We start from the raw sequence: 22,663 nt of genomic DNA, 5'->3' as shown, positions 1-22,663 counted from the left end.
TTTTTAATTTTTTTGGTACCTGGGGATTAAACTCGGGAATACTTGAGCACTGAGCCACATCCCCAGCCCTATTTTCTTCTCATTAGCATATAAAAGACACTCATCACTATGGAGACTCCAAGGGTTTCTGAAGCTGTAAGTCTGGAAATTAGAGGGGGATTAAATACATATTTCACATATCACAATTAGAATGGCATAGGTGAAACTGGTAAACATTAAAGTTAAGACTGTAGCTGGGTGTGGTGGCATATACCTGCAATCCCAGCTGCTTAGGAGGTGAGAAAGGACAATGGCGGGGGCTGGAGATGTGGCTCGAGCGGTAGCGCGCTCGCCTGACATGCATGTGGCTGAGGTTCGATCCTCAGCACCACATACAAACAAAGATGTTGTGTCCGCCAAAAACTTAAAAAAAAAAAATTCTCTTAAAAAAAAAAAAACAAAAACATTCTCTCCCTTGTTTTTTTTTTTTTTCCCCTTTCCCCTCACAAACTCTTATATGCAATTTTGTGTAACAATGAGGGTCTCCTCCATTTCCATAGTTTCCCTTCTCTCTCCCCCCACTCGTCTCTGTTTAATGTTAATCTTTTCCTCATGCTCTTCTTCCCTGTTCTGATCTTAGTTGTTAAAAAAAAAATAAATAAATAAATAAATAAATAAATAAAAAAGAAAGAAAGGACAATGGCGAGTTCAAAGCCAGCCTCTTAGCAAGACCTTGCCTCAAAATAAAAAATAAAGAGGACTGGGGTTTTGTTCAGTAGTTAAATGCTCCTAGGTTAAATCCCTGGTACCAAAGGGAGTAAAAAAGTTGAGAGGATAAATAGCGGAAGTCTTACTCACCAGCTTATCCTTTTCTTTTCTTTGAAAAATTACAGTGATCCTGTCTGTTGTATTGGAGATCCAACCCAGGGCTTCACGGATGCCTGGCAAGCACTTTACCATTGAGCTGTACCCCAAGCCCCACTGTATCTTTTTTAACTATGTAGGATCAATTTAAACCTGTTTTCCCTAAGAATCATTGAGTATCTATTATTTATTTAACACTGATGGTGTTAAATATTTTATCCATGTCTTTTTTTTTTTCTTTTTTCATGTGTGCTGTACTGGGGATTGAACCTAGGGGTGCTCTACCACTGAGCTATATTTCTAGCTCTAGTCCTTTTATTTTATTTTGCTACCAGGAATCCCAGGAGTGCTTTCCCACTAAGCCACATCCCCAACCCTTTTTATATTTATTTTATTTTGAGACAATGTCTCTATAAGTTACTTAGGGCCTTGCTAAGTTGCTGAGGCTGGCTTTGAACTTGTGCTCCTCCTATCTCACCCTCCTGAGTCACTAGGATTACAGGTGTGTGTACCACCACACCTGGCCCATCTCTTGTATTCTTTTTTTTTTTAATATTATTTTTTTAGTTTTAGGTGGACACAATATCTTTATTTTATTTTTGTGAGGTGCTGAAGATCAAACCCAATGCCTCATGCATGCTAAGTGAGTGCTCTACCACTGAGCCATAAACCCAGCCCCCACGTCTTATATTCTTTTTAAAAAATTTTTTTTCTTAGTTGTAGTTGGACACAATACCTTTATTTTATTTTTATTCATTTTTATGTGGTACTGAGGATCAAACCCAGTGCTTTGCACATGCTAGGTGAGTGCCCTACTGCTGAGCTACAACTCCAGTCCTGTCTTATATTCTTGGTCTTCAGATCCACTTCCCCACTTGCTCCTTATCCTAATGATGTGGTTTATTATAGGTGGCCACAAATAGCCGAGTTTACTTATTTGACATTTTCCTTCTGGGAAGTCGAGCTTTCAACAATGGACTTCAGATGATATTAGAAGACAAGAGAATTCTAAAGGTGAGTATTTAAGCTGATTTCTTTGCTAGAAGATTAGCAACCAGGTTCTAATAACTGTCTCCCTCTTCTGATTCCTTAGGTCATCCATGATTGTCGCTGGCTTTCCGATTGCCTCTCTCATCAGTATGGAATTATGCTAAATAATGTCTTTGACACACAGGTACTTAAAGGAAAACACTGGATTCAAACCAGTGCATGACATCTGGTAGAAAATAGTCCTTGTTCTGATAAATGATCAAAAGTCTCTCTCTCTCTCTCTCTCTCTTAATGCACCATTTCTGCCCACTTCTTATATAAGATGTTTATACAATATGTGAGAACATTTGGTGAACTAAAAAAAAAAAAAAAAAACTGCAGAAAAGTTAAAATTACTTGGTAATTTGTTTTCCTCATTTTGCTCCAGAATTTGTCAAATAAGAAGCAAAATCCATACTCCATGCCATTCAGAAACCTTGAGCGGTTTATGTGTCATTTAAAGTCTGACATGGGAAACTTTGTGAAATGAGCAATCACATATTGACTTTTACCATCTCTGTACCTCAGGGGTATAGATTGTTCTGTCTATGCCCCCAAACCCTATTCTGGCCCAAAATAGCTGAAGAGGTATGATTTGACTCATATCTATGAGGCCTTAGAGAAATGAGAAAACTGCTGGGCACAGTGGTGCATGCTTGTAATCCCAGTGCTTTGGGAGGCAGAGGCAGGGGAATTAGAAGTTGGAAGCCAGCCTCAGTAATTTAATGAGATCCTGTCTTTAAAATAAAAAAGGTTGAGGATGTAGCTTAGTGGTAAGGTGTCCCTGAGTTCAATCCCAGGACCTAAAAACAAAAATGAAAAGAGGCGGGGACTGGGGTTTTGGCCCAGTAGTAGAGAGCTCGCCTAGTATGCATGAGGCACAGAGTTTCATCCTCAGTACCACACAGATATAAAATAAAGATATTGTGTCAACCTAAAAAAAAAAACAAAAACAAAAAACTGAAAAGAAACCCAGGCATGGTGGCACATGCCTGTAATCCTAGCAACTCAGGAGGCTGAAACAGGAGGATTTCAAGTTCAAAACCAGCCTTGCCAATTTAGTGAGGTTCTAAGCAACTTAGTCTGTACCTGTCTCAAAATAACAAATAGAAAAGACTTAGGCTGGGAATGTAGCTCAGTGCCCCTGGGTTCAATCCCTGCTGCCAAAAAAAAAAAAAAAAAAAAAGAGAGAGACAAAAATGAGAAATCTCTTGGGGCTGGAATTGTAGCTCAGTAGTAGAGTGCTTGCCTCACATGTGTGAGTCACTGGGTTCGATTTTCAGCACTGCATATAAATAAGTAAATAAAAGGTCCACCAACAACTAAAAAAATATGTATTAAAAGATGAGAAATCTCTAGATTATGTTAGCTCATAGAGCTGACTTAATTTTTGGCTTTTCTGTGAGAGCAGTAAAACCACCAGTTTTAAAATGTTTTTTTGAGGATTTTGTTTTGTTTTGTTTTGTTTTTAGGTACTTGGGATTGAACCCAGGGGTGCTTTATCTCTGAGCCACATCCCCAGTCCTTCATTATGCATTCTTTATTTTCTTCTAGTTTTTAGGTTTATGCCAATGAAAGGGATACATATACTCAGAGCTGTGAAGAGGAATTAAACTAATGAATTGGCCAATTATTTTTGAGCAGCAATTCCTAAAAGTTCAATTTCATTACTATGTATGATTCAATTTTGCTCTTTATACATGTTTATAATAAATTTTATGTCATTTTTCTTATTTTCATATTCCTTTGGGGCTTCTCTCAAGAGCTTTGACTAATAGCATAGAGATGTCTTCTATGCTATGCTTACTCCAAAATGTAAGAGAATTGTTCATTGTTCCCTTGAGACCATCAGGTTTCTTTTTGAGGGGATGAGGAGATGGGGTACTAGGGATTTAACCCAGGGGAAATTTACCACTGAGCTAAGTAACCAGCCATTTTTTTGAGACAGTCTCACTAAATCGCTTAGGTCCTCACTAAATTGCTGAGCTTGCAATACTTCCTTGAACTTGCAATACTCCTCCTCAGCCTCCCCAGCCCACAACAGTGCACCTGCTCCATTAGGCTTCTTGATTAGAACTCATATGTATTTCTAGTGTAGCCTCCAGCATATCTTTCCAAAATTTTCTTTTTAGATTTCCATAGTGCAAAAACAGGAATTTAGAATTTTACCAATTTGTTTTCCATTAACGCAGTATATTTGTTTCCTATTCTTGATGTAACAAATCACCACAAATTTGGTGATCTAAAACAACACAAATATATTATCAAACAATTCTGGAGATCAGAAGTCTCAAATCACTTTTCCTAGGTTGAAGTCAGTGTGTCAGCAGGGTTTCTTATGGAGGCTCTCAAGGGGAGAGACTTTCCTTTACTTTTTAGTATCTAGTGACTACTTGTATTCCTTGCCTTATGGTCCCTTTTTCCATCTTTAAAATGCATCCTTCTTTTCTCTGTTACCACCACTGGGTCACCTTCTCCTCTGACCATAATAAAATCTCCCTGTCTCCTTTTTAAAGTATCACTTGTGGGCTGGGGTGGTCGCTCAGTGCTAGAGTGCTTGCCTAGTGTGTGTGAGGCCCTGGGTTGGATCCTCAGTACCACATAAAAATAAATAAATAAAATAAAGGTATTACATCCATCTACAACTAAAAAAATAAAAACAAATAAATATAAATAAAATAATACTAAATACAGCTAAAAAATTAAAAAAAGAAAGAAGGAAACACTTGTGGGTACATTTAGAGTCCACCCAGGTGATACAGGATAATCCCCTCATCTCTAGGTCCTTAACTTGTCACAGTGGTGAAGTCCCTTTTGCCATATCAAATAATATTCAAAGGTTCCAGTGATTAGAATGCCATATTATGGGGATCATTATTCAGCCTATCATAAATAGTTATTGCAATTATTTTTTTAAAAAATTAATATTTTTTTAGTTATAGATGGACACAATACCTTTATTTATTTATTTATTTTTATGTGGTACTGAGGATCCAACCCAGTGCTTCAAACATGCACTGAGTCACAACCTCAGCCCCTAGGTATTGAAATTCTTAATTTGATTAGCTTTTCATACCAAAACTTTTATTAATAAAGTTGCTAATAGATAATAGAAAAAAATTCTCAAGTTTATTTTCCTTTGCCCAGTCCTTTCCTTTCTTTTCCTTTTGGTTCCCACAGGCATCAAAGTATAGTAAATGACATTATACTAGGCAAATAAAAGAAAGTGGATAAGAACACTTTACCCAGGTGTGGTGGCATATTCCTATAATCCCAGCTAGTAGAGAGACTAAGATAGGAAGATGGCAAGTTTGAGGCTGGCCTGGGCAACTTAGTGAGACCCTGTCTCACAATTAAAAAAAAAAAATGGTGGAGGGAGGGAAGTTTATTGGATTAGACAAAGGGAAATGAGGGAAGGAAGGGGGTTTGGAAATAGGAAAGACAGTAGAATGAATCAGGCATAACTTTTCCTATGTTCTTATGTGAATACACGACTAGTATAACTCAATACTCCATGTATTTTTTATTAATTTTTTTTTTTAGTTGTAGATGAACTTAATACCTTTATTTTCTATTTTTACGTGGTTCCGGGGATCAAACCCAGTGTCTCACCCATGCTAGGCAAGCGCCGTATCACTGAGCCACAACCCCAGCCCTCCATGTATGTTTTTTTTTTTTTTTGAGTGATGTCATACTCTTTTTAAAAAATATTTATTTATTTATTTTTAGTTGTAGTTGGACACAACACCTTTATTTCATTTGTTTATTTTTGTATGTGGTTCTGAGAATTAAACCCAGGGTGCAAGGTGAGCGCTCTACAGCTGAGCCTCAACCCCAACCCCTCCATGTATATTTAATACGCCAAAATATACTCTACTGTCATGCATATCTAAAAAGAAAATAATAAAAAATTTTAAAAAACCTTTAAGGGCTTGAACTCGGTGTAGTCAGGCATGCTATAATCCCAGGGGCACAGGAGGCTGAGGCAGGAGATTCACAAGTCTAAACCCAGCCTCAGCAATTTAGCAAGGCCCTGAGAGAAAGAGAGGGAGAGAGAGAAAAACAAAAACAGAAAAAAAAAGTCAGTAGTTTCTACTTTTAAAAATTATTTCAAAATAATAAACAACTTTAAATTTCCTGGTGGTGTGGCCTAACGTGGATCCTTGGGGAAAATGGTATTTAAAGTATTTCTCTTAAAATAGTTTCTTGTTGTTGTTGGTTTTGGTACTAGGGATTGAACTCAGGGATACTTAAACACTGAGCCACATCTCCAGTCTTTTTTTATATTTTATTAGGACAGGGTCTTGCTAAGTTGCTGAGACTGGCTTTGAACTCCCAATCCTCCTGCCTCAACCTCCTGAGCTGTTGGGATTACAGGTGTACACCACCACACCCAGTTTAAAATAGTTTTTAAGATAGTTAAAACTAAAAACTTAAAATCGATTTTTTTTTTTTTGGTACCAGGGATTGAACCCAGGGCTATTCAAGGAATATTCAACTACTGAGCCATATCTCCAGCTCTTTTTATTTTTATTTATTTTATTTAAGTTTTTTTAAAATTGTCAATGGACCTCCCTATTTTATTTATTTATATGTGGTGCTGAGAATTGAACCCAGTGCCTCACACATGCTAGGCAAGCGTTCTACCACTGAGCCACAACCCCAGCCCTTATTTTTTACTTTGAGACAGAGTCTCATTAAATTGCTTAGGGCCTCACTAAATTGCTGAACCTTGCTTTGAACTTGGGATCCTCCTGCCTCAGCCTACTGAGCCTCTGGGATTATAGGCATGACTCACCACTACTGGCTAAAATAGTTTTTAATATAATTTTGAGATAGTTTTCTGTATACACTTAACTGGTTAATTTGTCTTTTTTAACACTGCAGGTAGCAGATGTCCTTCAGTTTTCCATGGAAACAGGTGGCTTTCTTCCAAATTGCATCAGTACTCTGCAGGAAAATTTAACTAGACACCTTAAAGTAGCCCCTAAATATCTCTTCTTTCTAGAAGAAAGACAAAAACTGATTCGGGTAAGTATTAAGGGATATCCCATTTGATGTTATTTTTTCAAGTGTTTTCTTGAGCACCATTAATAGTCTATTATATTGCCAGGTACAATGGTACATGCCTGTAATCCAAGGAGCTTTGGAGGCTGAGGCAGGAGAATCACAAGTTCAAAAACAGCCTCAGCAACTTAATGAGGTCCTAAGCAACTTCATGAGAATCTGTCTGAAAATATAAATAAATAAATAAATGGTCTGGATGTTTCTAAATTGTTAGTGCCCCTGGCTGTTGGCTGCCATGTAAGCATATGAGCATTGCCAGAATCTTAGTTGTGCCAAGTAGAAAAAGGTTTCAGTTGGAGAAAAGATTTGTTGATTATCATTTTAAAAGTACTCTGAAATAAAACCAGGCTTTCTTGAGCCTACCTATAATCCCAGAAATTTGGGAGGCTGAGGCATGAAAGATTAAAGTTCAAAGCAAGCCTCATCAATTTAGCGAGGCCCCAAGCAACTTAGTGAGACCCACTCTCAAAATAAAAAGGGCTGGGGATGGGCAAAGAGGAGAGGGGTGGGGAAAGGGGTATGGGGGCAGGAAAGATGGTGGAATGAGATGGACATAATAAATTACACATATATAAAATGTACAATTTGGTTAGTTTCAACATTGGTATATCCCTGTGAAATTATCACCAAAATAAGGGGGAAAAAATCTGTATAGCTCCCTCTCCATGACCTACTGTAGAAATAGAATCAATCAGTATGTACATATGGATTATTTCATTTAACAGAATTATTTTGAGAGTTATTATGCTATAGCATGATAATATACTTCTTTTTGTTGCCTAGTTGTATTCTGTGGTGTGCATATATCACAGTTTACTCATGTGTTGCTATGAATGGTATGAATATTTGTGGATAGGCTTTTGTGTTGATGTATACTTTTCACTTCTTTCTGGCAAGTATCTAGGAATAGAATTGATAGATAATATTGTAGATGTTATGTTTCACTTCCAAATTGTTTTCCAATGGGCCTCTATTTATTCACATTCCCATCCAGAAGTGTATGAAATTTGTAGTTCCTGTGCATCCTTGCCAACACTTGGTCACTCTTAATTTTAGTCATTCTTATGGGTATTGACAATATATGGTTTTAATTCAACACTCATAGTGTTGAGTGTCTTCTGTATTTATTTACCATCTGTATGTCATCTTTTTTTTTTCTTTTTATGGTACTGGGATTCAATTCATGGGCACTCTGCACACCCGCTTTTTATTTTGAAATATGTTCTTGTTAAATTTCCAAAGCTGACCTGAACTTGTAATCCTCCTGCCCAGCCTCCTTCGTCACTGGGATTGCAGGTGTGAACCACTATGCCTGACTTATTTATCATCTTTAATTTTAAAAAGTAAGGTAAGACCTGGCCAGTCGCTGTGGCACATGCCCTATAATCCCAGCAGTTCTGGAGGCTGAGACAGAAGGATGGTGAATTCAAAGCTAGCCTCAGCAATGGTGAGAAGCTAAGTAACTTGGTAAGACCCTGTCTCTAATAAAATACAAAAATTGGGCTGGGGAATGTGGCTCAGTGGTTGAGTCCCCCTGAGTTCAATCCCTGGTCCCCCCCACACAAAAAAAGTAAGTTAAGCCCTGCTTGGTGACTCACCCCTGTAATCCCCACTACATGGGGGGGGGGGCTGAGGTAGGTGGATATCAAATTAGAGGCTGGACTGGCAATTTAGTGAAAACCTTTCTCAAAATTTAAAAAGGACCTTGGATCAGCTTAGTGATAGAGTGCCTCTGAGTTCAATACTCAGTACCAGAAAAACAAAAATTAAGTTAGGTTGTTTGCTTTCTTAAAAAAAAAAAAAAGTGGGGGGTGGGGATATGACTCAGTGGTTAAGTGCCTCTGGGTTCAATCCCTGGTACCCCCACCTTGCTCTTACCCCCCAAAAAAAGTATTCTGAAATATAATTCCATGTTGGGATAATTGGGAAACTTTTGTAGGAATTTGGATTAAGCTGGGTGCTGTAATCCCAATGACTCCAGAGACTGAGATGGTAAGATTTCGAGTTCAAAGCCAGCCTAGGCAATTTAAGATGTTGTTCAGCATTTAAACACCCATTTCAATACCCAGTACCCCCCCAAAAAAAAAAGAAAGTGAATTAAGCTGATGGAAACAAAATTATCCAAGTTATTTCTCCCAAAATAATATAAATTTTCTTTATATTATGACCACCAGTATCCCTGAATATAAACTTAGATCATGACCATACTGTCTACAAATTTGGACATATACTCCAGTCTGCTGCCTCCAACTTTGAGAACTCCTGATTGACCAATCTCCCTGTGTCTCTCATGCACCCTGTATATGTATGGGTATGGATGCATACATGCACTCAGAAAGCTACTGATGGTGTGAAAGTAGGAGGTAAAAATAGAAGGGAATAACAGTATTTTAGATTAAGCAACCTTTATACAATTATTTTCTGTAAAGTTTTACTTACTCTTCATTAAAAAAAAAATTGTTTGGGTGTTTCTAGGAGAATCCAGAAGTGTGGTTCACAAGACCTCTTCCACCCTCTTTGCTGAAAATTTTGGCCCTGGAGGCAACCTACCTGCTACCCCTTCGCTTGGTACTTATGGATGAGATGATGTCTGACCTAACTACCCTGGTGGATGGGTACCTAAACACCTATAGAGAAGGGTCTGCAGACCGGCTTGCAGGCATGGAGGTATGTGCACCTCCTTTTCTGCAGTTTTTGCCTCTTCCTCACGAGGGCACAATGATACCGATTCATCATAACCATAGTAACTTTCACGGGCAGACTTAGTGATAAATATTCTTAAAGAGAATATGGTTTGTGCTTGATCCATCCCTTTCAGCACCTTTTCCCCAAATCATTATGTTTCCAATGAATGTTTCTGTCAATCAAGTAAACATAAGATTTTATGAATTATTTTTATGCAGCCAGAGTAACATAAGAGTGTATAAGTGAGCAGTTGGTGATAGATAGATAGATAGAAAATAAATAAATATAAATATGTACACACACATATATACATAAAATAAGTCAACCATCATAAGTCAAAGACCGTCTGTATATGAGACAGAGTTTACAGCTGACAAAGCCCAAAATATTTATTTAATTCAATATTTATTCAACTTACTACACATTGTATACATATATTAAAATACACACTGTACTTGATAAGTATGTACAATTAATATGGCAATTAAAAATAAAGATGTCAGGGCTAGGGTTGTGGCTCAGCTGTAGAGCACTTGCCTAGCTCTTGCGAGGCGCTGGGTTCGATCCTCAGCACCACATAACAATAAATAAAATAAAGATATTGTGTCCAGAGTTCATAACCCACTAGAATCAAAGTGTGGAATATGATATGTCAAGAAATTTGTAATGTTTTGAACAACCCACAATAAAAAATTAAAAAAAAAAAAAAAAAAAAAAAAGATATTGTGTCCAACTACAACTAAAAATATTAAATAAATAAATAAATAAATAAAATAAAGATGTATACAAACTCCACTTAAATGTATGATATTTTGCTTTTTTTTTTTTCATGTCAGACCAGAAATGTGCCAATATCATAGAAAGGCTTGAGGAAGGAACATCTCACATAATATCATGAAAACCTAATTATCATGTTTATGAACTACAAAAGACCTATATATTTTTATTTTAATGTATTATTGGATTCTAGTTCCAAACATGGTTCAATGTTAGGATATTTCTCCATTTTCATAGAGCCAAGAAAGATTTATGATTATCTCATAAATGCTGAAAAAAATTTGTATAATCCTTTTTTTTTTTTTTTGAATTTAACAGTTTATTATGATTTATAAGTGTCATTTTTAAAAACAGCAGTCCATTAAACCATGTAGAAATAAGTATGCAAAAAGTCTGCAAAACAAAACATTCTTTAAACATGTTTAAGCAGATAGATTATCTGAAATTCTGGATTGTTCAGTCACTTCATCATTACGCTATGGCAGCCAAGTAATCCTTAACTTCAGTTGGAGTAAGCCGCCTAAATCCAGCTTCATTGCAGATTCCAACTTCAATGTTATCTTCTGTCATTTGCCCTTCAAAACTTTCCTTTAGGGTTAAGATGGCTGTATGAATGGCATCTTCCAGTTCCAAATCTTCATTATATCTTTTCTCAAGGAATGTTTTCCCATTTACATAGTTCTTTCCCATGGCTGTGGCCTTCCAGGCAAAGTAAGCTCCTGATGGATCTGACTGAAATAAATATGGTCGTCCCTCATTCCATCCACAAATAAGTAAAGAAACTCCAAATGGACGAACACCACCTGACTGGGTGTATTCTTGCATCACAGAAGCTACTCTCTGTACCAGCTGAGCTGTGGGAATAGGTTCTTGGTAAACAAGATAATACTGCTGAGCAAGTTTTCGAGCTCTATGCACAAGCACTCTGTAATCTGGACCCATTCCACTATAGACCAAACCTATATGTTTGGTAATTGGTTCCACTTTGTGTACACTTCTTTCATCATACAGAATGGATTTCTGTTTCTTCTCAGTTGCTAATACCACACCATTTGCAGCTTTAATTCCCACTGAAGGGGCTCCTCCAGCTACAGCAGCCAAAGCATATTCAATCTGGACAAGTTTACCAGATGGGCTGAATGTAGTCAGCGAAAAGCTGTAACCGCGCTCCGCCATCTTTACCCAGAGAACCAAAGCCTGTATAATCCTTTACATGCATTACTGATTAAAGTCAGAATGGATGGGTACTTTTCTAATACACTGGGCCAGGCATGGTGGTGCATGCCTGTAATCCCAGCAACTTGGAGACTGAGGCAAGAGAATCACAAATTCAAAGCCAGCCTCAGCAGCTTAGTGAGACCCTAAGCAATTTAGCAAGACCCTGTCTCAAAATAAAAAATGTGGGCATGTAGCTCCATGGTGGAAAAAAATCCTAGTACCAAAAAACAACAACAACAAACAAACAAAAACTGCCACAAGCAAAAAGAGAATTTAACAAAATAATAATAATATAAAAGTTAATAGGTTTTCTAAATCTATAAAAACAGCTAGAAAATATAATGGGAGAAAACACCCTATGTATAGTTGTATCAAAAAATACAGGTTGCCAGGTGTGGTGGCGCATACTTGTAATCCCAGCAGCTCGGGAGACTGAGGCAGGAGGATTACAAGTTTAAGACCAGCCTCAGTGACTTAGCAAGGCCCTAAGCAACTTAGTGAGACCCTATCTCAAAATTAAAAATAAAAAGGGCTGGGGATGTGGCTCAGTGGTTAAGTGCCCCTGGGTTCAATCCCTGGTACCAAAAAAAAAAAAAAAGACATAAATGAAGCAAACATTTTAATATTACTGCACAGTGTAAAAGAACACTTAAATGAATGGGAACACTAAAAAATTTTAGCTATTGATTATTTCTAAATTAATCTTTGAATTTAATTCTATTCTCATAAAAATAGTAACACCTGGATTATTATGACAGATTGTCATTACAGACTTTGTAAAAACCAGTAAATATGCAAGAATAGCCAGGAAACCTTGGGAAAAGGAGTATGCTGAAAGAAGACTGGCTTTGTAAAATATTAAAACAAAGCTACACTAAAACATTTTTTAATTAACTTTTTTAAATATTTATTTTTTAGGTATGCATGGACACAACACAATGACTTTATTTTTATGTGGTGCATGAGGATCGAACCCAGGTCCCGCCTGTGCCAGGCGAGCGTTCTATCGCCAAGCCACAATCCCAGCCCTAAAACATTTTTTGACTGATACATGATTAAGCAGGTGAATGGAGTGAAGTAGAGAGCCAAGAAATAAACTCAGTATCAATTTGCCAAGATGATTGTGATAAATTAGCATTTCCAATCAATGGGAGAGATTATTCAGTAAAGGGTCTTAGGCAATTAATTTACAAATATAGAGGAGGAGAACCAGAGTTGGATTGTTCTCTTTCATTACAACAAAATAAACTCCTTGGATCAAGTAGTTGTATAAAAAAGTGAAATTAGATGGGACTAGGGTTGTAGCTCAGTGGTAGAGCACTTGCCTAGCACACGTGCAGCACTGGGTTCTATCCTCAGCACTACATAAAAATAAATAAATAAAATAAAGGTATTGTGTCTATCTACTACTAAAAAAAAATTTTAGTGAAATTAGAAAATTATTAGAAAAAATAATTTAAAAATTTTAATACAGGAATTTTTTAACGTAACATAAAAATACTCAAAGTTCATACATAAAAAATTCATAAATTTGACTTTGCAAACTTGTTGTGATAGTTGGGCCTAGTGACATGTGCCTGTAATAGCAGCTATTTGAGATGCTGAAGCAGAAACATTGTCTGAGAACAGGACTTTGAGGCCAGCCTGGGCAATGTAACTAAATCCTGCCTCAAAATGAAAAATAAAAAGGCCTGGGGACATAGCTCAGTGGTGGGTCACTCTGTTTGTGTGTGTGTGTGTGTGTGTGTGTGTGATTTGGGGGTGGGGGACACAACAGGTTTGGTTAAGTAAGTTACAATATGTCCATATAGCCCTTAGAAATGCTAATATGGAACAATCTCCTAAACATTTTTTTTTAGTAAAAAAACAAACAAACAAAAACAAGATGCTGAAGAATATATAATGTATGGTATCATTTGTGTAGAATGATTTTAGTTACCAACATTAAAAGTTAGGGGAAAAACCAAAGATGCCATCAAGACTGGGAGTGTAACTCAGTAGTAATGCACTTGCCTACCATGGGCAAGGCTCTGGGTTGGATATCTAGTATTGCAAAAATAATAAAAAAGTAATGCATTGGAAATATAAACATGTAATAAGGTGTATATGTATACACTTATAATCATATATGCAGACTTCCTCTGGTAGGTTACACAAGAAACAGCTTTTTAGAAGATGCATCTGCTAAGGCAACTGGGGCCAGGTTGGGAGACTCACTTTCCCTGTATAATCTTTACACATACATGTGTACACACACATGTGGACTCATTACCTTTTCAAAATATTTTTGCTCAAAAATAGTACAATTATAGTTGAAGACACTAGAGGGTGATATATGAACACATTTGAATAGACTCTAGAGCACCTATTCTTGTCAGGTATAATAGAAGTGATTTTTAAGTACCATATTCAAAGGTTAGCTATCATAAACCTATGTTCATTTTCTTTTCTTAGCCTACATGTATGGAGCTTCCAGAGGAGCTACTTCAACTCAAGGACTTCCAGAAGGAGCGCAGAGAGAGAGCTGCAAAAGAATATAAGGTGAATGCAAAGGGACTCCTAATAAGGACTGAGCTACGCCCAAAGAAATCAGTGGCAGAGACAACAGGAAAAGAGGAAAAAGTCAGAGGCTTCTTATTTTGTAAAAATTCTAGAATAGATAAAGCTCCAAGTTTTACATCTCCGGAATTTCATGAGGATGTGAATTTTTTGAAAGAAGGAGCTAAACAAACAACAGTGAAGTCTCATCTACCTCCCATAAAGGAAGGAGAAGCCAGTGACAATTCCAGTAACAAACTCATTTGTCCTGAGTTAAAAGGGTTAAAGGAGCAAAGAATAACTCAGAAAGAACACTTTATAATACCCAAGGATGAGTTCCAGGCAAGTTTTTCTTTGAAAGAAGAGATAGAACAGTTATTGATGGTGGAAAATAAGGAAGATTTCACATGCACAAAGCAAGAAGTTTCAGTGTCTTCTTCTCTTCCTCAGGAAACCAGAGTGTCACCAGCTGATACCTTTCATCCTTTCAAAAAAGCTGTGATTTCCACACTCCCTCCCTGTCCAGCTTTGGAGAAAACAGATTCATGGATAAATCCTTCTTTAAATCTGCCTTAGGATTTATAGTTTGTCCCTGAGGCCATAAAGATGGCTCATTTCTCTGCCATACAGGGCCTTTCGAAATGTTTAAGTTTCTCATGTTGTATGTTTTGTATGCCTCCATTATAGGCTTCAGGGAAAATTATATCCTCTTGCTTACTGCTGAGTTCCTGGTATTTGGGTTAGAATGAGAATGAATAACTAATGAAAGAAATACAATTTCTGATTATGTCACTATGCAGAAATGTTGCCAGTGGACAGAGTAAATTATTTCTCATAATTTGGATTAAGAGGATTTGAAGAAGGGAAAAATCTTGGCCTTAGTATCAGGAAGGATCTTTCATTTAAAATTTTTGCTTTGTGTTTTGGCTTTCAGATTTGTTTGAAGGGGGATCTGCAAAATTCATATTCATAGCTGAAAAATATTGGTAGTACTTTTTTTAGTAAAAACAAATGAACAAAAAACTAGAGGGTGATATATGAACACATTTGAATAGACTCTAGAGTACCTATTCTTGTCAGGTATAATAGAAGTGATTTTTAAGTACCATATTCAAAGGTTTAGCTATCATAAACCTATGCTCATTTTCTTTTCTTAGCCTACATGTATGGAGCTGCCAGAGGAGCTACAAAAAAATTGCCAGTACTTTTCTCCTCTTAAAATATAACTTTAAGCCTAAATTCTGAATGTTTTATTGGCCTTATGTTTTAGACAAACAATAATTGATGTTATTATAGGAATCAGTATCTCAATTTTAATTTTTTCTTATTTCATTTACTTTCAGCAGTTTTTATTTATTTCCTAACAAAGCAGGAGCTTTACATTTGTTTTTAGTATGTCTATTATGTGAACTTAAAGTTTGACTGAACTCTATTTGCCTGGAGTTGGTACACTTTCTTAGGGTAAAAGGGAGGCAGCTTGTATCGAGCCTTTTTTATTTTGAGTACTTGCAAATTACTCACATTCTTTGGCATAAAATAACCAATAAACCTGTTTTGGCATTAGGTTAACTCTCTCTTTCCTTAATGGGGTTAGGTAGGAAGACGTTGGAATATATCTGGATTTCCAGGTCTATAGTACAGTTTAGAAATCTATAATTTGACTGTTACAGGACTATATTACTTATTGCACTTAGGGGAAATTTAGGGACAGTCTAAGGTTAGGAACATCGTTGTCTGTACCAGCTGATTCTGAGTGCTAAAGAAAGAATTGCTGTGCCCTTCCTAACTGCAGAACCCAGACTTAGTCTGAGTTTAAGATTAAGGCCTCAGCCCAAAATTGCGTTGTCTCACCTTGTCCCTAGTTTAGAAAGTCACTTGGAGCTAATGTGCTTGCTGAATCATTTTAGGTGAATGCATTTTCAGGTTGAGCCCAGAATGTGGTTACTCTAGGGTTACTCTAGAAGGGGTGTAAATTCCTGTAAAATTCTTAGAATTGTTTAGCTTCTTGTGAAATCATTAAGTTACTACTCATAGCACACACACATACAGACACATACACAGACACACTAAGAGGTATAAAATGCAATAGTTTTCATATTAAAAAAAGGATTTTTCTTTCATTGCGTAAGTTTTGTTGTGCTTGAATAAGAACAGCTGAGCATGGTGGAGCAGACCTGTAATCCCAGCTATTTGGGACACTGAGTCAGGAGGATCCTAGTTAAGGGCAGCTTCAGCAATTTAGCAAGACTCTTTCTTTCTTTCTTTCTCTCTCTCTCTCTCTCTCTCTCTCTCTCTCTCTCTCGTACTGGGGATTGAACTCAGGAGCACTCAACCACTGAGCCACATCCCCAGCCCTATTTTGTATTTTATTTAGAGATAAGGTCTCACTGAGTTGCTAAGTACCTTGCCATTGCTGAGGCTGGCTTTGAACTGGAGATCCTCCTGTCTCAGCCTCCTGAGCTGCTGGGATAGCAAGAGCCTTTCTCAAAACAAAAAATAAAAATGGCTGGGGATGTAACTCAGTGGTAAAGCCTCTGGTTCAATCCCCATGATCAAACAACAACAACAAACAAAAGGCTCAATATGATAGCCTTTAGCCACATGTAGCTATTTAATTTTAAAATTAAGAGCCAGGTGTGGTGGTGCATGCCTGTAATACCAGTAACTCAGGAGGCGGAGGTAGGAGGATGGCAAGTTCAAAGCCAGCTAAAGCAACTTAGCAAGACCCTCTCTCAAAACAAAATATAAAAAGGGCTGGAGACATTTAAGGTGTCCCTGGTTCAATCCCCAGTACATAAATAAATAAATAAAACTAGGATTCCATTCCTCAGTTACACTTATCACAATTCTAGTATTCAGTGGTCCAATATAGCAAGTGGTTACCATAGAGAACAGCACAGATTTAAAACATTATTGTCATTTCACAAAATTCTTTTTATTTTATTTTAATTTAATTTTATTTTATTTTATTGGTGCTGGGGATTGAACCCAGAGCCTTGTGCATGCTAGGCAGGCACTCTTCCAACTGAGCTATATCCCTAGCCTTTTCACAAAATTCTTTTGGACAGTATGGTAGAGATATACTTTGACTCGCCAAACTAAATGAGCTTTTGGGGTGTTTTCTCAGTGTAACACTCAAAGCTGCATTTTTCTCCACATCCTCATTTTAGCTGGGAGTTAGGACCAGCCATAAAGTTCTGTTCTTTGCTAGATAGGGTATACAAAGTACCTGGGTGTTCTATGCCCTAAGATTTTTTGCAAAAATCTTGATGCTTGTGTTTCAACCCATTGTTGAGTTCTTCCCCTTGTACTTTTAGAAACTTGCTCAAATCCACCACTAATTTTCTGCATCTACCCTACTTAGCAGGGTTTCCTATATGTGACCTTCAATTACAGACTAGTAATCTGACTCTTAGAATTAGGAAATGAGGTTAAATGACCTCCCTGAACAAAAATGCAGAACTGAGAATAGAACCCATGTTTCTTGGCTTCTTGGCCCAGTCATCATTATTTTCAACTGTAGTAGAAAAGCCACTGTAGAAGCTTTGCCTTTTATCTTTCTAAGGGCTTGATAAATCCTAACATGACGAGGTAGAATTTAAATGTCCTATATGCCTTTCATTATTTTGACACAAAACAAGCCCCAGCAGCCTGTTGAAATGAAGCCTGAGGTATATCTCTACCACAGGGAGCCTGGGGGAAATTAACTTCATCTATTGCAACTAGGTACAGTTATCAAAAAGGTTTTATTACAAAAGAAATACAAGTAAATAACTTACAGAAAATCTAAAAAATAAAGAGGAAAAAAAATCTCAACTACCATTCCACTTTTTTCAACCTTTCTTGGTATTCTGACATTTTTCTCTGTATTCTCTCACTCTTTCATCATACAAATGTACACTTGAAACAGAATTACAACCATACTATAAATACTCTTCCTGTGCTTTTTTTTTTTTGTATATTTTCCATTTTAAATCCTAAGAGCCAACATATTCAGTCAATGTTTCATTTTTAAGTTAGCATACTATTTAGTAGAATTTGGAAAATACAGAGGAATAGGAAAAAATGTCTCCTCTAATCCCAATGGAAAAAGCAAGTAACACACTTTTGTTCATTCCACCTCTACAGGTGGAATTTCTTTCTGCTATATAGTTGTAATCATATGTGTGTATATTTCCTGATTTATGAATGCTTTCCTATGCTGTTTCACAAACTTTACAAAGATTTTTAAGATGGCATTTATCTAAGAGGATGCAGTATTGTTTGTATTTAACGGACTATATTTTGGTATTCAGTTTTTTTTCAATTCTTCATTTTATACATAAATGTTTTCCATGTTTGATTGTTTTTTGGTTCTGGGGTTTGAACACTGGGTGTTTTATCATGAGCTATAATATCACCTGTTATGGTTTATATGTGGTATCCCTGAAAAGCTCACCAGTGAGACATGCAAGAAGGTTTGGAAGAAAAATGATTGGGCTATAGCCTTAACCTTATCAGTTAATTAATCCCTGATGGGATTAACTGGTAGCTGGAGGCAGGTGGGTGTGGCTGGAGGAAGTGGTTCATTGGGGGCGTGGCTATAGGGTATATATTTTGTATCTGGAGAGTGGAGTCTCCCCCTTCCTCATCTTCCCCTCCCACCTTCTCCCTCTCCATTCTCCCTCTTGCCCTCCTCTCCTCTTTCTGGTCTTCTTGAGAGCTGTTTTCCTCCACCACACTCTCTTCTGCCAAGATGTTCTGCCTCACTTTTAACCCAAGAAATGGACCCAGCTTCAATTTAGACTGAGAGCTCTGAAACCATGAGCCATCAAATAAACTCTTTGTCTCTAAAATTGTTCTGGTTCGGTCTTTCAGTCACAGTAGTGAAAAAGCTGACTAAAACATCACCCCTTTTGATTTTTAATTTTTAGACAGGGTTTTGTTAAACTGCTGAAGTTATGTTCCATTTATGATCCTCCTGTCACAAGCTACTGGGATTATGGGCCTGTGCCACCATTTCCAGGTATAAAAAGCATTTCTTCTTCTTCTTCTTCTTTTTTTTTTTTTTTTTGGTACTAAGGATTGAACCCAGGAGGATTTTTACCACTGAGCTATATTACCAGCACTTTGTATTCTTTATTTTGAGACAGGATCTTACTAAGTTGCTGAGGTCCTTAATAACTTGCTGAGGCTGGTCTTCAACTTGGAATCCTCCTGCCTTAGCCTCTGAGTCCCTGGGATTCCAGGCATGTGCACAACCCAGCTTAAATAGCATTTCTTAATTATATGGAATAAAAAATATCAGCATGCCTTGCACATTGTAAAGAGAAAGTATTGTTTTGTGAAAAAAAAAATTTCACCGTTTGTATGTGTTGAATTATATGTGTTTCAGTGTTGGTTTGCTGTAAAAATAAAAAAGCCCTCTAAAGATAGGAAAGAGAGATGTAGCTTTAAATGCTTATGTAACAAAACAAAAAAAGATAAAATTATTGATCTATGCTTGTACTTTAATCTAGAAAACTAAGAGCAAATTAAAGTTGGGGTAAGTAGAAAATGAAAATAATAATGATAAAATTTAAAGAAGACAGAGAAAGTCAATGAAACCTCAAGTTAATTCTTTGGAAAGATCAATAAAGTTGATCTTTATAACCAGATTGAACAACATTGAAAAAAAAAAGATTTATTTTACTGATATCAGAAATGAGAGGCTGTCATTGCAATTCTATATATATTAAAAAGTAAATAAGTGGCCTGGGGCTGTAGCTCAGTGGCAGAGCACTTGCCATGCACGTGGGTGGGAGGCACTAGGTTGATCCTTGGCATTACTTAAAAATAATACACAAATAAAATAAAGGCATGCTATTCATCTACAACTACAAAAAAAATTTTTTTTAAGTAAATAAGCACTGTGACACGTGACTGTAATCCCAGTGGCTGGGAGAGGCGGAGGCAGGAAGACTGAAAGTTCAAACCCAGCCTCAGCAATTTAGCAAGGCCCTAAGCAACTTAGCAAGGCCCTGTCTCTAAATAAAAAAAGAGAAAGGGCTGGGGATATGGCTCACTGGTTGAGTGCCACTGAGTTCAATCCCTGGTCCCCCAGTCCCCCACCAAAAAGAAAGTAAATAAAGGTGGCTGGAGTTGTAGAGTGCTTTAGCACTTTAGTACTGGGTTCGATCCTCAGAACTACATAAAAATAAATAAAGGTATGTGCCCAATCTATAACTTAAAAAAAAAAAGTAAAGAAGGGTACACTATGAAAATTTCTATGCCCACAAATTGAATAACTTAATTGAAATAGACAAATTCATTGAAAATCATAAATAAATAAAAGTGAATCAAGGAGCAATTGAAAAATCTAAATACCTCTAAATGAATTAAAGAAATTTAATTCATAATTTAAGAACTTCTCACAAAGAAAATTTTTTAACCAGATAGCTTCATTGATGAATTTCTATCAAATAATAGAAGAGATAATACCAATCCTTTCAGGGAATAAAAAAAGGAAGGGTCATTTTATAACTCATTTTAGGAGATCAGCATAACTCTGATACCAAACCAGACAAAATTGCAATAAAACAGTCTGGCTGGGCACACAATCACGAGCCACCACACAGCTTGTAGATTCAAACAGCAACTCTTTATTCCTGAACTCACACCAGCCGTCTACAATCACATTCTGGGGAAATCCACGTTCTCTGCCCAAATCCACCTCCACTGGGCTTCTATCTCCAAAATATACTGTCTGAATCCCGTGAGAACTCAAGGGGAACTCAGGCAGCAGGATACGCCCTATTCCCAGCAGGAATAATCTTAAACCTTAAACCTGGAACCTAAACCAGGAACGCCCTAATCCACCTTGGTCCTTGAGCAAGGTCACCTACATTCAATGTCACTGCAACATGGGGTACGCTGGCAAGGAAATTGTCATACCTACTTGGCTAATGGCTCAAGCCCAGTGGAGGTGGATTTGGGCAGAGAACGTGGATTTCCCCAGAACGTGATTGTAGACGGCTGGTGTGAGTTCGGGAATAAAGAGTTGCTGTTTGAATCTACAAGCTGTGTGGTGGCTCGTGATTGTGTGCCCAGCCAGACTGTGGCATTTGGCGGCTCGTACGGGGAATGTCTAAAGCTTGGAGGTAAGTGAAATTGCTCGCCCCTGAGGAAGAGCGAAAGAATGGGTGACCAATTCAAAAAACAATGTGTTATTGTTTTGATTTATCTTGTTTTTGTTTCAAGCTGCCTATCCCTAGAAATTTCTCAGGCAAACTGGAAAAAATGGTTGACTAAAGGTTTGAAGTTTGTCGGCCCTGAGGAAGAGAAAATTGATACAACGATTTTTTATTCCGTTTTTGTTTCATTCAGTTTCGGTTTTGTTTTGTGTTATCTTATTGGGTTGCGTTATCTTTATAGTAGATTAGAAATTAGTAAAAAACAAACCAAAAAGATGTTAAGTAAATTGTTAGAGGTTCAGACCATGGAGAAAGACATTTTAGATCAAGCAAAAGAGAAGGTCTCTCGAGCTAGTCAGACAGAGGAAGAAAATTTAAAGGAAAAGGGGTTGTTAGGAAAAAGGCCACAACAGGAGGCTGTTACTAACTCTGTTTTATCACAAGAGGGCGTAATTCAACCAACAGCCCCACCGATGGAGACAGCTGAGTGGCCCTCAAACCCCGTAGTTGATAAATGGGATCCTGAGACAGGACCTCAAAGATTAGCATGCCCTGTACTTGAATAGGCAGGAGGGCAGCGAATTCACCGTGCTTTAGATTTTAAAACAGTGAAGCAGTTAAAGGAGGCTGTAACAACCTATGGCCCCCAAGCTCCCTTCACGGTAAGCATGGTCGAGTCCATTACTAACTTGGACATGACGCCAGCAGATTGGGCTAGCATGTGTAAATCTGTACTAAATGGAGGACAATATTTGTTATGGAAGGTTGCCAATGAGGAATTTTGCGCGGAGACAGCTAGGCGAAATGCAGCAGCCGGTTACCCTCAAAGAAATCTAGATATGTTGTTAGGAAAAGGACCTTATGAGGGTCAACGGCAACAAATTGAATATGATCCTGCTATATATGCACAAATTGCTGCAGATGCAGTTAGGGCATGGAAGACTTTACAAGGACATGGAGATTTACAAGGTCAGCTATCTAAGGTAATACAGAGAGCTAATGAACCTTACGCTGACTTTGTAGATAGGCTAATTCAAACGGCTGCCAAAATTTTTGGGGATACAGAACAAGCAATGCCATTAATAAAACAACTGGCTTATGACCAAGCAAATCGTTGCTGCAGAGAGGTTATTAGACCATGGAGACATGAAGATTTAAACACATATATTAAATTATGTAGAGATATTAATGAACAAGGGCAAGTCTTGGCAGCTGCAGTACAACAGGCTTTAGATGCCAGGCCAAAAACATGCTATGATTGTGAACAAACAGGACATTTTAAAAGGAATTGCCCCATAGGAGGAGGGTTTAACAAAAGTAGGTATCAAAGGAATAGAATACTGGGTATTTGCCCA

The 22,663-nt window shown here is 37.3% G+C and overlaps 2 protein-coding genes and 1 non-coding gene across 3 annotated transcripts in view; 1 reads left to right on the top strand and 2 right to left on the bottom strand.

The window, feature by feature from the left end:
• The window catches only part of Exd1 (exonuclease 3'-5' domain containing 1), a 37,448-nt gene extending 21,728 nt beyond the window's left edge, over nucleotides 1–15,720 (top strand). Inside the window, exons 7-11 of the mRNA XM_046461311.2 lie at nucleotides 1,753–1,857; nucleotides 1,937–2,017; nucleotides 6,760–6,903; nucleotides 9,415–9,606; nucleotides 14,074–15,720. Coding sequence (XP_046317267.1) covers nucleotides 1,753–1,857; nucleotides 1,937–2,017; nucleotides 6,760–6,903; nucleotides 9,415–9,606; nucleotides 14,074–14,733 — 1,182 coding nt within the window. The 3' untranslated portion in view covers nucleotides 14,734–15,720. The remainder of the gene's footprint in view (nucleotides 1–1,752; nucleotides 1,858–1,936; nucleotides 2,018–6,759; nucleotides 6,904–9,414; nucleotides 9,607–14,073) is intronic.
• Nucleotides 10,455–10,558, bottom strand: LOC124104839 (small nucleolar RNA U13). The gene has a single exon (XR_006855530.1). It is a non-coding gene; the product is annotated as a small nucleolar RNA U13 (small nucleolar RNA).
• On the bottom strand, nucleotides 10,796–11,592 carry LOC124104385 (proteasome subunit alpha type-2). Its single transcript, XM_046461312.2, has one exon. The coding sequence runs from the start codon at nucleotides 11,575–11,577 to the stop codon at nucleotides 10,873–10,875; it is 705 nt and encodes a 234-aa protein (XP_046317268.1). The 5' UTR covers nucleotides 11,578–11,592; the 3' UTR covers nucleotides 10,796–10,872.
• Nucleotides 15,721–22,663: the final 6,943 nt, after the last annotated feature.

Source organism: Marmota monax, unplaced genomic scaffold (genome assembly GCF_021218885.2).
Source record: "Marmota monax isolate L192 unplaced genomic scaffold, Marmota_monax_Labrador192_F-V1.1 WCK01_AAM20220418_F8-fsc00001, whole genome shotgun sequence".
Taxonomy (NCBI): domain Eukaryota; kingdom Metazoa; phylum Chordata; class Mammalia; order Rodentia; family Sciuridae; genus Marmota; species Marmota monax.
The sequence above is the reverse complement of the archived record's forward strand: the minus strand, read 5'-3'. Positions and strand labels throughout refer to the sequence as shown.

Coding starts and splice junctions, on each gene's coding strand:
- LOC124104385 (XM_046461312.2), bottom strand. CDS start 11,577: ATGGCGGAGCGCGGTTACAGCTTTTCGCTGACTACATTCAGCCCATCT.